General features: G+C 32.3%; 2 protein-coding genes across 2 annotated transcripts in view; both read left to right on the top strand.

Moving 5' to 3' along the window:
* The first annotated feature begins 2,124 nt into the window (after positions 1 to 2,124).
* LOC111391255 (probable serine/threonine-protein kinase At1g54610) lies at positions 2,125 to 7,493 on the top strand. Its single transcript, XM_023016426.1, has 5 exons — positions 2,125 to 2,464; positions 2,750 to 2,977; positions 5,005 to 5,105; positions 5,177 to 5,300; positions 6,779 to 7,493. The coding sequence occupies exons 1-5, from the start codon at positions 2,159 to 2,161 to the stop codon at positions 7,133 to 7,135; spliced, it is 1,116 nt and encodes a 371-aa protein (XP_022872194.1). The 5' UTR covers positions 2,125 to 2,158; the 3' UTR covers positions 7,136 to 7,493.
* An 8,122-nt stretch (positions 7,494 to 15,615) lies between these two features.
* LOC111391271 overlaps positions 15,616 to 16,048 on the top strand; it is a 1,467-nt gene continuing 1,034 nt past the window's right edge. Inside the window, exons 1-2 of the mRNA XM_023016442.1 lie at positions 15,616 to 15,790; positions 15,903 to 15,979. Of these exons, the coding sequence (XP_022872210.1) occupies positions 15,616 to 15,790; positions 15,903 to 15,979 (252 nt within the window). The remainder of the gene's footprint in view (positions 15,791 to 15,902; positions 15,980 to 16,048) is intronic.

The raw sequence follows: 16,048 nt of genomic DNA, 5'->3' as shown, positions 1-16,048 counted from the left end.
ACCGGGTAAGTTTAAAAACTTAGATAGTTTTCTCAAAAAATTTCTTCTAAAAGAACAATAACAAAAATAAGCAATCATTGTTTGGTAGGAATTAAAGTAAATTTTAATAAAAGTTAATGGAATGTACATTTGAAAAGTCATAGATTTTAGAGTTAATCATTACAATGGTTACTGAACTTTAAAATGTCGAGTTTTAACTACCGAACTTTGAAAAATGTTTAGTTTTGGTTACTTAATTTAGGTCCATATTTTTGATTGATTATTGAAATTTAAAATGTCGAGTTTTGATCACTGAACTTAGGTTAATATCTTTGATTGCTCACTGAACTTAGGTTCATGTCTTAGATTGCTCATTGAAGTTTAAAATGTCGAGTTTTTGCCACTGAATTTGAAATATGCCGTACGTTATTCACTAGTATAACTATCGAATTTTGAAAAATATTGAGTTTATAATGAATAATATACAATATTTTTCAAAATTCAGTGAGTAATATATAATATTTTCAGAAGTTTAGTGGTCAAAACTTGACATTTTAAACTTCAGTGAGTAATCGAAGACATGAATCTAAGTTCAATGATCAAAACTCGACATTTTAAACTTCAACGGCCAACCAAAGACATAGACATAAGTTTAGTGATCAAAACTCGACATTTTAAAATTTAATGACCAATTAAAGATATAAATTTAAATTTAGTGACTATTGGAACAATTAACTTTAGATTTCATGAACGTAATTAAAATTAATCGTTGAAACATTAATATTTATCTGAAAAACTTTGAGTTTGATGCCAGTAATAAACCTGAAAAACTGTTAATTAATCAATCGAATGCTGACGCAAATACGAAAAGAAAAGGACACAACTTTTCTTCTCTCTGTGTTTTGTTTATTTGCAGAAGCACAAATATGATTGTCTTCGGGACCTCATTTTCTTGAATTCAAAATATACAAAACAGACACAGTGCAATAAATGCAGATGCAGTCTGTCACGGACTATTATGATAGCAGCGTTCTTTTGTGTGGTTATTAGTAAATTTTTCGCTTCACTGGGTATCTGATTCAAATGATTTCTTCTGTTGAATTGTTAGTCTTCAATTGAATCAAAACATACACAAAGGGGAAGGAGGAATAAATGCAAAGCGGTTTTGCATATCTAACTGCTTTTCCGATTGGGCTTATTTTTGTTTTTTTTATAGAAAAGTCTCAAATTTGATTTCTTGAAACTGATAAATTTGTTGAAATAAGATGATGGCGGCTGAAATTTGAGTTTAGTTTATTGAAATATTTGATTTTTTTGCAATGGGCTGTGTTCTTGGGAAAAGTGATGCCAAGGAAAAAGAATCTCGGAGGAGTTCCCGCCGCAGGGAAGAAAATAAGCAAGCTTCAGAACCCGACCTTACAAGGGTTCAGAACGATGGTGAAAGAGAGAAGAAGATCGGAGAGATTCCGGCGGGAGATGAGGGACTCCTTAGACCTTCGGCTTCTGCGCCGGAGTTTCGACTGAGAACTGGCGGCGCCACCACTCGGGAAGGGTGGCATATTGTCCTTTTCTTTTTGACGATTGATGGAAGGTTTAACAAGCTATCGAATGACGTTGAAATGGTTTGCAAGTTTGAGAAAGAATTTTAAGCTTAGACGTTGTGCAATAGGGCAACTTAAAATTGTCTGCAGCTAAATATCACTGTCCAAGAAATTGTGCACGCTTGTATTAACAAATACTCAGAATTTATTATTGTTCATATATATAATATCGGTATTTGTATCGAAAGATAGATGTTTATAAAAATCTAAGCTTTAAGAAATAGTCTGTTGGGACTCGTTTCTTTCACACTCAAATTATAAACTCCAAGCACTGCTAGGAAACAGACTTACAGAATGATGCAGTGAGGTGAAACTATGCAGTATAGAAGTCAAAGGTCAGCCCATAAAGAACTATAAAGAATGAATTTTCCATCTGGAGTGGAAATTTTTCTTTGTTCACTGTAGCATTATATTTTGCAACATTGTCAACAAGCATTTCGACGTTACCATCTTTACTAGACTTTTGAGAAAATTTGATAAAAAATTACTATAGTGTCAGCAGTCTTGTTTATTAGCAATGTTATGAATATTTGAGTGGCTTATCATGATTATATTTCCTGTTGCAGGTCAAATCTTTTATGAAACAATTACTCTCTGGGCTTGAGCATTGCCACAACAATGGTGTTTTACATCGTGATATCAAATGCTCTAATTTGTTAATTGACGATGAAGGAATCTTAAAAATAGCCGATTTTGGGTTAGCTTCTTTTTATGATCCTGAAAGCAAGAAACCCATGACCAGTCGTGTTGTCACGCTCTGGTACCGTCCTCCAGAACTTTTATTAGGGGCCACTTATTATGGGCCTGGTGTTGATTTATGGAGTGCAGGCTGCATTTTGGCAGAGTTGTTTGTTGGGAAACCAATAATGCGGGGACGGACAGAGGTATTCTCTCTCAGATTTGCTTTGTCTGATACAATCGTTTAAGCAATCCCATAAACTGGAATCATCCCCTTCATCATCATGACGTAAATATATCATTAACATTCATATTTAGTCCATCTACTAGTGTCAACTTCTTCAATATGTATTTTCCATTATCTGACGAGGGAAATTTCTAATTTTGTGAACTTTAGCTTCTGACTGCTGAAAATCATTCTATTTAATCATTATTGTCATGGGTAATTGTCCAAGTTCAAAATCTTCATTCTCGATTTCTTTGCTAATTAGGTTGAGCAACTTCACAAGATCTTTAAATTATGTGGGTCTCCATCAGAGGAATATTGGAAGAAATCCAGATTGCCAAATGCTACTCTTTATAAACCTCAGCAACCTTACAAGTGTTGCATAGCAGAGACATTCAAGGAATTTCCGCCATCAGCTCTCGCTCTGGTAGAAACTCTTCTTGCAATTGACCCTGATGCTCGAGGCTCTGCCAGTGCCGCATTAAATAGTGAAGTGAGTATTCCTCGAAACTATATAATTTTTGTTTGAAAAAAAGGTTCACTTTTAAATATCTATTAGATAGGTTTATTAAATCTGAAGTGAGTATTCCTCGAAACTGTATAATTTTTTTTGAAAAATAGGGTTCACTTTTAAATGTTTATCAGATAGATTTATTATATCCTCAATGCAACATTTACAGATTCGTTTCCGACAATATAACTGGATGAAGGTTTACTACTACTGATTGCACACATGACCATCACTATAGATATCATTTGGAATGAGAGGTTGTTTGCTAGTTAATTCACTCTTAGGAAACATAATTATGCATCCCAGCAGGAGCAATGGCTTTGAACACAGAGAATCATTACGACCTGCATCTATGTAAGATATACATATATCAGCTAGTAACGTCTACCTAGCATCTACATGCTCTAAAAGCCAATTGAAGTCTCTGTGTTTATGCTCCTTGTATTCCATTGTAAAGAGTTCAGTATTAGTATAATGAGATTTTCGAAAATTTTAATTTGGTGTATGTGGTCTTTGTTTAAGCGAGTGAGAGTAAGTTATTGGCTCCTTTAACATTCAGCTTTTTGGTGGTGAATTTTTTGGCCGCTCTGTGATCATGGACAGTTAATAACCTAACCATGTGAACTCTCTAGGTCCTTTGGGTGCTTCTTTTATTTTCTTGTCCACTTCGTATCAATGCTATGTTCCAACAAACTGGTTTCGGAGTTCAAAACTGGATGTGGAGAAATTTAATGGTGAAAAAATTTTAGCCGTGCCTCAATTGAATGAGGGCTTAGCTACTTGTAGTCGAAGTTGGATGGGTTGATTACCGATCGGTCAAAGAAAGGAAATCAGAGATTAGATACCTGCCTAGAAATAAATCTAGAGTTAGAAGAAGAAAATACAACTATTTTCACAGAGAAAGCTTTGGAAAATTGATTGTCTGGAACTCAAAGATAAAACAAAACCTATTGATACATCTTCAAGCGTCAGTGACGTGGCTACAGTGGTCAAAGATAATTCTGATATTGCTCTGTTACCAATCGTTATGCACAAGCCCCCGCATTAAGGTCTAGGCAAAATATAAGAGAGAAATAACACAGAAAATTAACTTAGTTCGGCACTTGGCCTACGTCCATGTACCGAGAAGATAAGAATTTCACTTATATGAAAGGGGAGAATATAAAGGATTACAAAGTACTAGATCCCCAAACTCTCACAAAATATTTCTACTAAGTGGAATTTTATATCTCAAAATCAAGTGATACTCTTGTGTAACTATCTTTGGTGAGCTCTGGGACTTCATTAGACTTATTGAGTATAAGGGATTCAGCCACATTTGTGGCAACAAACGAGCCATGTGTGTGCATGATGGCTCTTTACCTGTCCAACTTTGGCTATAAAGTGCCAAGCTCTTTCTCAATTGAAGTACGTCCAAATTTTTTGAGGTGAAGTCCCTTATCCGAGTATGAGTGATTATGCTCTGTGTTCCGTTTTAGAGAGTTGAGTATTTGGGTGTAAGTTTCAATACAAGTGTCCTTTGGTATATGTGGACTTCGTATACGTGAGTGAGAGTAAGCCATTGGCCCTTGCAATATTCAGTTGCATTTAGTGAACTTTTGTCACTGCTCTGTTGTCTTGCACGCATGCTAATAGCTGTACCATGTCAAAATTTTGTCTGTTCTTATTTCATTTTCTTGTCCATTTTATTTCTCCATTAAAACGTTCTGTTTTAACAAACTCATTTATTCGAATATTCTTGCCTTGCTAATCCTCATACTGGCAGATTGTTTATAACCAATCATCAGAAGTATTACCTCTTGCAGGTGGTATATATTAAGAAATTTGCTTATAAAATCAACATCTTTTACTGTTAGATGTTTACTTCTCGCTTAGTGTTTTTTGCAATTTGTATTTGTCTAGTGCATTTTTGATGGAGATGGGGGTTTTAATTAGTAAAATCAATTATGAACAAGCGAACTGGTGGCAGAATTGCTCGTGATAGAATTCATTATCTTTTTTATGAACAGTTCTTTACCACCGAACCATATCCCTGTGAGCCATCAAGCTTACCGAAGTATCCTCCAAGCAAGGAAATGGATATAAAATTGAGAGTTGAAGAAGCGAGAAGGTGCTTTTACTTGATGTCAAGAAACTTTTTGACCAATGTCAATTATATGCTGACATTTATCTTGACTACAGGCAACGAGATTTAGGTGGGAAAGCTCATGCAGTAGATGGAACCAGACGAGTGAGAGTTCATGAAAGGGTCGGCCGAGCAATTCCAGCACCAGAAGCCAACGCCGAGCTACAAGTTAACTTAGATGTAAGTCAAACGGATTCCATTTTGTTTCTGCGCTATATTACCATGCCAAATGCTATCTTAGTTACCATCTTTTATAATATAATTAAAAAATTACCACTGTCTTTCTGATGAAGTGTGAGTTGTAAAAGGTGTCATTTGGAGAGCTTATCATCTCTTATAATATAATTGAAAAAAATACTGCTGTCTTTCTGATGAACCGTGGGGTGTAAAAGGTGGTATTTGATGCGCTGACTTACTGGGCTTGTGCTGGTTAAGGAATTTAAAGTCCTGCATGCAATTTGAGCTCAGTGGATTTGTTCTTTGCTATGTTGTACCCTCTTGCTTGTATTTTAAGAAAATTTTTATTAATCTTGCATAAGACCATAAAAAAGAGAGAAAAATAACAGCAAGAATCAAGAGAAGGAAATCGAAGGAGGAAACAAACTGACTTGAATGCTCAGTTAAAGAAATAGTGAATCTGTGGGATTACAATCAACTTTTAGTAAGAGGACTGCGTTCTCCAAGTTTTGCTAAGCTTAAAAAGTTCACCTTGAAAATAATAACATATTTAATTCATAGTTGGATCAAGTAACTTACTTCGACACTGAGGTAAGAGTTAATTTCAAAATAGGTAACTTCTTTTACTTTTAAGCATAAGGAACCCTAGCCAAAAATGCTTGGAAAAAAAACACAGATGTTGAATACTGAGAAAGGAATTGCTATTTATTGTTATGATTCCACATATCGAATAGCTGCATTGAGAAAGAAATCAAGTGTTTATTCTTTATCAATTTAAAGAACACTAGGGCCAGGACGTAGCTCAAGTGGTAAGAGCAAAGTCTTACCAAGCTGATGACCTGTTTTTGAGCCTCCTTTAGGAGGGGAGGGGTGAAATCCGTTGAACCCTTTAAAAAATAAAAATTGAAAAGGAATTTAAAGAACTCAGCGAATCTCATTATTAAGTGGAACGTTCATGCTGAAGTGAATCATTACACTGTGTTTAGGATTTTCTTGAGAGCAATTTTATGGTTCTATGTTTTTACTCTAACTGCAACTGCTAAGAATTCCATGATAAGATGATGATACAGAATGATTTTAATAAGATTAGGAGCTACTTTAGTGATGTTGTAGACCTCACTAAAAGAAAATTTTGGCTGTTCTGCAAAACACCATTTTTGGCCCTTGTTTGAGCCCTATTCTTCTAAAAATTTATTTTTCCAAAACTCATTTTCAGCTACACATTCTTCAATAAAATAATATTACATGCAAATCCAAAACTTTTCCTTAATTTTTAACCACACATTCTCCATCAATCTACCATTCAAAATGCATTCTTTCCCCCAAAATGGGGCTCAAACAAGGGCTTAATCTTTGAACTCTTTTATCTGTCTTTTTCTAGTTTGTGTATATAATTGAGTGTCGTGTGTGGAATCTACCTTTAGGGACTCATTTGCTTAAAATCTAATGATTTCCTTCTTTGCACCCACAATATTCTACAGCGGTTGCGAGTTGAGTCTCAAACTAATGCTAAGACAAAGATTGAGAAATTTCCACCACCCCATCAGGATGGATCGGTTGGATACCCTATGGATTTATCATCACAAAATGGCCCCGTATCTTTTGGCGCTTCTGATGCTTCTTTGAATTCCTCGATTTTTGATCCAAAATCATCCCGATTGCTGAGAAATAATTCAGCAACAAGTGCAGCTACCCGGAGGAAAAACAAGAAAGAAGAGCCTCATACGGCTCCTCGGAAATTCACCAATGCATTCTATCCTTCCTTAATCGGTTGGTCCAAGGATTGGAAGTTCAACCGGAGACTATCAGTCTCAGAAAATTTTACCGAAAGAAGGTAAAGAAAATCTAGAGGAAACAATCTCGAAACTAGGTGTTTTTCCCATTGTTGGGATCAAATATAATCTTTCTTGTTATTGATTTCATTCTCAATTTTGTAATTATGTGGGTTTTATGTATAATTAACACAATTCAAAGTCTCGAGTGGGTTGGTTCAGCAGTCTTCATGCCTAAGCAATTCTGTGTCTTCATTGTGATCGATTATGAAACTTTTATACGTGGAATCCCTCATTTGTTGTATAGTTAGACTTCAGATTTTCATACCTACGAGGTTTAGTTGTAAAGATTTTGTGTCTAATCATGTGCTTATTGTACTCAATATCACTTTTATTTTTGCAATTTCATCAAGGATTGAAGTTATACGTGCAAAAGATGGTACTTCTCCATTATCTGGGATCTCTTTGTTGTGTTCTTGTGCAATCATATGTTAATTAGTTGTATGGTTTTCATCCCCCCAAATATGTGTAAATTCCCAACATTTTCAAATCACTTGAGCAATGTTTTGTATATCGACTGGACACGATTGAAACAGATTATGGGTGTCTTTTTTCTTCAGTATATCGACTGGAAGTGTGACTCGAACACTGTTACACTATCAAGTATTCTACAGAATTTCAGACGAACAAATTAAATTCCCGACAATACAACAAGGTATTTAACTCCGTCCAGGCTTGACAGAATTTGTGATAGTCGAGCTACTTCTTCCCGGGCAATGAAATCCTTAATTGATTTGGTATTCTACATGGTCAGGCTCGACAATTATGATGCTAAGCATGGCTTATTTGGGTATTCCATGATTTTTCTTTTCTATGCCGAAAGGTGAAAGTAGAGCCGTGCATACGAGTACGGTATCATAGATTCATCGAACACCGTTGGAAACTTCGGGCATACCAAACCAAAACAAAAAGGAGTTGCCGAAAGAACTCTATTCATTTTATCAGAATTCTACATTTTTAATAAAGTCATCAAACTCGCAAAGTTGATTTTTGTCCGTATAATATTTGGCATTTACAAGTTAAATCTAACATGGCAACCAATGTAAATGAGTTGAAAAATACAATCCAAATTACATTATTAATGTCTCAAAAACTAAGAAATATTGATTTTTTAAACTTCTTATGTGAATGACCTCATCTAAAAATGAACAAAATCGGCGAAAAAACTTGGGGGCTTTCATTTAAAAAGCCTAGTCAAACAAAACATTAGTTTGAAAAGTCCACAAACTAAGTGTTTTGGATAAAAGGCCTAAAGATATGGAAAATGAATAATATAATTTGTAAATGACTAAAATGACCTTACATACAAAAAAGACATTGCTGCCCTAATTCTCATTTCAATTCCCATTTGTCCCTAATTAAATTCTACCTTCCTTCCATTTGCTCTTCAAAAATTGGCAGTAGAGGTATGCAATTTCTTTCTTTGTCATCATCATTTTTCTCTACTTAATGAAACCATAAACTCTACATTTCCTTTTCCTTGAACACTCATTTGGTTGAAGTGAGTAATAAAATCTTGCAATATTATTGTCGGGCATTTGGAGAAGAAGGGAGTGTTGTAATTTTCAATTTTTGGGTTAGTTTCTTTGTCTATTTTTTGAATAATTTCTTCAGGTTATTGTATATATGTTTATGATTTTTATTTGTGAACAATGATTTTGAATTAATTTTATCATTAGATTAGAGTTTTGATATGGATTACTTTCAAACCCTTTTCTCATTACTCATCATTTTTATCAGTTAGAGTAAAATGTAAGTTTGCAAAGGCATGTTTGGCTATTCTTTTTATTGGTCTATTGTAAAACATACATTTAATTTTCGTCTGTACATAACGACTTACATATCGTTTTTTGCAATTCGTAACAACTTACATATCATTATCAGTACTGTACAATGTTTGAAATTTGATGAAATTTTAATATTGAATTACAGTTATGGACACCGCGAATATGGTATGGATATCAATTTGTTTTCCAGTTGAATATGAGTAGTCGGTTGAATGTGTTTAAAAATGAAAATATGCAGGGAATAAAAAAGAAAAAACAACTCCTAATCTTGTTGCAAAAACTATTTCTTAGGTGGAATTATATGATAAAGTCAAAGAGGTGTTGAACATCAATTCACAACTTTTTCAAAATTTAATTGGAAAAATCGAATGATTAAAGAATTTATTCACAACATCAAATGGTTAGAAGTACAGTCATAATATATCAGTGGATTGCATGTTTTTATTCCCAAATAAGATGGAATAAACCAATACATTGAAATAGAAATCAGTACCTTGGCTTTGTTGGAGCATACTCTTTTATTATTTCATTTATATTTATAATGGATAATTGATTTGGAATTATTTCCTACAAATTACATAATCATCGTCTGTGTTATCTTGCTCATTTACTTGCTTTCAATATAAAGATTTAGAAATTTGAATGTTTACTTTGTGATTTCGTACTGCATCTCTCTTGAGGGACATGCTTACTCAACTTTACTCTAAGAGGAATTGAACATAGCAGGTCGAATATTGTGTCAGCCTTTTCCATCCCCGACCCAAAGAAAAATGGGGAACGTCGTTTTTTTCCTTTTTCTTTAGGTGCTACTGGTGGATGACTTTTTTACATAGAAACAATTGGTCCAGAATTTTAAACAATTTATTCCTTTAGTTTTAACAAGATATAGGTCGAAAGTATGTGTATATATGTGTGTACGATAGAAACTTTAATGTAATGGCTGGCTTATATCCTAGATGAACTTACTTGTTTATCATCATAATTCATACTCATAGTTCCTAAATTTGTGACAGTGCTGAGATTATAAATGATCAAAATTATTCAATGGATCCATAAAGACTATATTAATCGATCGTTCATTTCTATTTTTATAATTTTTTTCCAAAACATTCATGATTCTTGAAGTTCTCGAGTAATAATCGTCTGAGATTAATGTTGTAATATTGTCCTGATTTGTAACTTTATAATTATGTGCTTATTTGAAGCACAAGATGATTTATTAAATTTTGTGGTTATTGTACTATTGAAATGCTTTTACACTATTGAAATGTAAACGAAGTTCATATAGTTACAGTTGATGTAAATGCAATCAATCTAATGACAATATATATTTTCTTCCTTTTGAAACAAAGTGTTTTAAGATCGTTGTAGTACAAAAATGTATTGATTTTAATTACGACACTGAAGTCGTTCTTGAAGCACAAAACGATATAGATGTCGTTCCAATACAAAAAAGTATAGTGACTAATATAACGATATTGAAATCGTTCCTGTAATAAAAAACGATATCTATATTGTTTCAGTATGAAATACACACTGCTTAACTTATTTTGGTAACGACATAAAAGTTGTTATGACTATACATAAATGATATATAAATCGTTCCTGTACAAAAATGCACTCATTCTAAGAATGACATGGAAGTCGTTCCTGAAGCTCAAAATGATATAGATGTCCTTCAAATAAAAAAAGTGCACTGAACAACGTAACGATATTGAAGGCATGACGGGAAGTTGTGGATGGTCGAATCTACTTTTAGTTAGAATGATATAATTATCGTTTTATATGAAAAGAAACGGTATCTATGTCGTTATACTTGTAATTTGAATTGAAACAATTTCAAACTATTCAAATTTGCACTAAAACGATATGAATATCCTTACTTTATTTGTGATTTTGATACATAACGATATCATTATCATTTCAGTACAAGTTTGATGACTTTGATATTGTTTTAGCTTAAATCATAACTAAAATTACATACTTATCGTTTCAGTTAAAATAAAACGATAATTATATCATTTCTATTAAAAATAACGATTCTACCGTTCACGACCACCAGACATGCGTGTGATGTATGTTGGATGATCAAAATAGATAATCAATTGGGTTCGATCTCATTCAAAGGAAATTATGAGAACATTTTTGTTCTCATGATTGTATACCATTTTCGAACAATTCTGACAGAAAGTATTTTCGTTCGCTCTTTTAAAGTCATTCGAATGGTATCAACCTACTTGATGACCTCTTTCAATCGTCTTACATATGTTGAAGGCATGACAGATGGTTGTGGATGGTCAAATCATTATTTTCATCCAAAACGATATAATTATCATTTTATATGAAAAAAAATCATATATATGTCGTTATACTTGTGATTTGAATTGGAATGATTCCAAACTCGTAAAATTTGTACTAAAACAATATGAATATCGTTACTTTGTTTGTGATTTTGATACATAACGACATCATTATCGTTTCAATACAAGGTTGACGACGTTGATATCGTTTTAGTTTAAATCATAATTAAAACTACACGTATATTGTTTCAGTTAAAATAAAACGATACTTATTTCGTTTTTGCTAAAAATAATGATTCAACCGTCCACGACCACCATACATGCATCTGAAATATGTAGGATGATCAAATTAGGCAATCAAGTGGGTTCGATCTCCCTCAAAAGAAACTATGAGAACATTTTTGTTCTCATAATTGTAAACCACCTTTTAATTATTCTGACATAAAGTATTTTCATTCGCTCTTTTTAAGTCATTCGAGTGGTATCAAAACTCACTTGATGACCTCTTTCAATCGTCCTACGTATGCTGAAGGCATGACAGGTAGTTGTTGACGGTCGAATTGTTATTTTTATTCAAAACGATATAATTATCGTTTTATATGAAAAGAAACGATATCTACGTTGTTATACATGTGATTTGAATTGTAACTATTTCAAATTTGTTAAATTTGTATTAAAACGATATAAATATCGTTATTTTATTTGTGATTTTGATACATAACAATATCATTATCGTTTCAAATACAAGTTTGACGACGTTGATATCGTTTTAGTTTAAATCATAACTAAAACTAATTACATATCGTTTGAGTTAAAATAAAATGATACTTATATTGTTTATACTAAAAATAAGGATTTGACCGTCCACGACCACCAAACATGCATCTGATATATGCATGATGATCAAAATAGGTAATCAAGTGAGTTCGATCACCCTCAAAAGAAACTATGAGAACATTTTTGTTCTCATGATTTTATATCACATTTTAATTATTTTGACAGAAAGTATTTTCATTTACTCTTTTTAGGTCATTCAAGTGGTATCAAAATCCACTTGATGACCTCTTTCGATCTTTCTATGTATGCCGAAGGCATGACGGGTGTTTGTCGACAATCGACTCGTTATTTTTATCCAGAACGATATAATTATTGTTTTATATGAAAAGAAACGATATCTACGTCGTTATACTTGTGATTTGAATTGGAACGATTTCAAACTCGTCAAATTTGTACTAAAACGATATGAATATCGTTAATTTATTTATGATTTTAATACATGACGATATCATTATCCTTTCTATACAAATTTGACGACGTTGATATCGTTTTAGCTTAAATCATAACTAAAACTAAATACATATCGTTTCAATTAAAATAAAACGACATTTTATATCGTTTATGCTAAAAATAACGATTCAACTGTCCACGACCACCAGACATGCATCTGACATATGTAGGATGATCAAAATAGATAATCAAGTGGGTTCGATCTCCCTCAAAAGAAACTATGAGAAAATTTTTGTTCTTATACACCTTCGAACTATTTAGACAGAAAGTATTTTCGTTCACTCTTTATAAGTCATTTCAGTGATATCAATTCACTTAATGACATTTCTCGATTGTTAAACGTACGCTGAAAGCGGAACAGGTGGTTGTGAACAGTTGAATCTTTATATTTAGTTAGAACGATATAAATATCATTTTATATGAAAATAAACGATATCTATATTGTTATCACTGTGATTTGATTTGAGATGATTTCAAACTCATTAAATTTGTACTATAACGATTTGGATGTTGTTATCTTATTTTGTGGGTTTGATACATAAATATATTATTATCGTTTCAGTACAATTTTGATAACATTGATATCGCCTTAGTTTAAATCTTAACTAAAACGATAAATAAAAACGATAATTATAAAAATGACGATTCGATCATCCACAGTCACATGATATATATTTGTTGTACATAGGATGATAAAATAAGTCACTAAGTGAGGTTAATCTCATTCAACAGAAAGAAAGATAGTATCCATTCGCTCTTTTTCTGAGCCATTCGAGTGCTATCAATTCACTTGATGCCTTCTTTCGGTCATCATATGCCGTTCTAATTATTATTTAAACTGTAATGATTTCAAACTCGTTAAAATTGAAAAGAAACAATGCATATGTCGTTTTAATTATTATTTTGTGCCTAGTGAAAAATTTAAAAGTCATTATTAGAATAAGAACATTTTATACTAGAACGACATCAACTACTCTATGTGTCATCGGATCGAAGTGTATATCGTTACATGAATATGCACAATGTTTTACATTCTAAACATGTACAATACGTAAACTTAAAAATTATAAAAAGTCACGAAAATATGTAAATTTCAATTATATTTAATATCGTAGTCATAACTTTCTAGTGTAACCACTCCTGAAACAATATATATGATATTATAGTTCCGATTAAATAGGAACGATATCACTGTCGTCGAAAACTGTATTGAAACGATATAAACGTTGTTTACTTATTCCATAGCGTGTGCCAAACCTTTTAAACAGTGAAGCATTGTGTGTTCGATATCGAAACGACATATACATCATTTTTTGTATTTCAGGAACGAATTCAATGTCGTTATACAAATCAGTTAAGCGGAGTGTATTTGATCGACGCTGAAACAATATCGAAGTCGCTTTATATTTCAGAAATGATTTCAATATTATTATGCAAATCAGTGAAACGGTGTCAGCAATTCATTTCCATTCCACATTTTTATTAAGTTGATAAGTTATATTTTACGATTTTGTCAAACTGCAATATCTTGGTGTTGGCTTATCCGAATCGATTTTATCTTGAGTTAAATAGTTCTTATCAATTAAAAGCTTTAAAATGAATACAATATTGATATACTACATCGCTTTTTATTAAAATCTAATTATTGGACTCTAAATAAGATAAAAATTTAAAAAATATTTTTTTGTCCATTTTTCTTTTCAAAATATAACAATAAAATTTATTTTAAAAAATTTCGTGTATTATAATATGTATCTAATGAATAAATGACTCAGTAATTATTTTCGACCAATTGCTGAGTTGTGGATAATGTTAAAACATTGGGTGCACTGGAGATCAATTACGAAGAAGAGACGACCTTAAACTTAAAAAGAAGAGTTTAAATTCTAAGGAGAAGATGATTTTGAATGCATATTTATTGATCAATGGTTCAACCAGTGGATTATTGTTAAATTTTAATTCTAATTAAATTTTATTTTTGAAGTGAAAATGAAACAATTTTTTGAAATATAATATATATATTTTTTGCCCACAAATATCAAAAGATCATCATTTGTCATAATGGTTGTGGAGTTAAAATATTTATTTATCGTCCAAGGTTCAAATCACGACTTCAGCAAATTTAGAGAAAAACTCCAATCTCTTCTCCAATTTTATTTTACAAATAATTAAAATTCTTTTCATTTTTATAATTTTGGTCAAAAGCCAATTGAACAAAATATATATTGGGCATGGCCTTCCCAACTCATTTCCCTTCCCCAAAAAGAGGTTCCAAGCAGACCCTTGAGAGAATTTTATGGGGGATTCATTTAAAAGGCTTGGTCAAACTAAACATTTGTTCAAAAAGACCAGGAACTAAGACTTTTAGTTGAAAGGCCTAAAGTTATTAAATATGGAAAATAGAATTTGTAAAAGACTAAAATATCCTTGTATGTGAAATGATGATATTGCCCTTATTTTCATTTCAATTTCCTTTCAACCCTAATCTCCTTCCCTCCCTCCTCTAAGAACGACTCAACCACTGTAGATGCCGCCATACTGATTTCTTATCATCATCTTCTTCTCTACTTAATGAAATCACAAAATCTACATTCTCATTCCCTTGAACATTCATTTGGTTGAAGTGAATAATAAAGTCTTGCTATATTTTTATTGGGCATTTGGAGAAGAAGAGATGGTATGGTAAATTTTCGATATTTGAGCCACTTTCTTTCTCCATTATTTTGAATCATCCGTTCATATTGTTGTATATGTGTTTGTGGTGTTCATTTTTCAATAATAATTTTGAATTTATTTTATGATTTGATTGGATCTTTAAATGGGTTACTTCCAATTTTATTTTCATTACCCCTTGTTTTTATTTCTTAGTATTAATTGAAGTGAAATGTAAAGTGGTGAAGGATGATTGGCTTTTTTCACATTGTTTTCACGTGAAACGTGTATTTGATTTTTTCAGTACAGAACGACATTCATATCGTTTTATGAAATTGAGAACGACATAGATATCGTTTTCTGAAATCCATGACAACGTACATATCATTATCAATAGTGTATGATGTTTGAAATTTGATGAAATTTATATGTTGAGTTACAGGTTATGGACACCATGGACATGGTATGGATATCGGTTTGTTATCCAATTGAATATGAGCAGACAGTTGAAGGTGGATGGAAATGGAAGTATTCTGGAAATGGCAAAAGGAAAACAATACCTATTCTTGTTGCAAAAACAATTTCTTACATGGAACTATATGATAAAGTTAAGGAGGCATTGAATATCGATACGAGTTTATACAAAATGAAGATTTCAGCTCGTCTCGATAATGTCTAAAGCTCCAGCTGCACCAATCATAATTGATTGTGACAACAACGTAAAGTGGTTTATATCTGTCTGTACAGAAACTTTTCTTTGTGTAAGTATTTTAAATGAAGTTGTTGAGAATCAGGAAGATTTTGGTGATGAAGGATGTTTATTAGTAATAGATGGTGGAGAACAAATTGGAAATATGAACAACGAGGAGGAACAAGATCGAGCAGACAACGAT

Source organism: Olea europaea, unplaced genomic scaffold (assembly GCF_002742605.1).
Source record: "Olea europaea var. sylvestris unplaced genomic scaffold, O_europaea_v1 scaffold770, whole genome shotgun sequence".
NCBI lineage: Eukaryota > Viridiplantae > Streptophyta > Magnoliopsida > Lamiales > Oleaceae > Olea > Olea europaea.
Note: the sequence above shows the minus strand (reverse complement) of the source record. Positions and strands in the feature narration are given on the sequence as shown.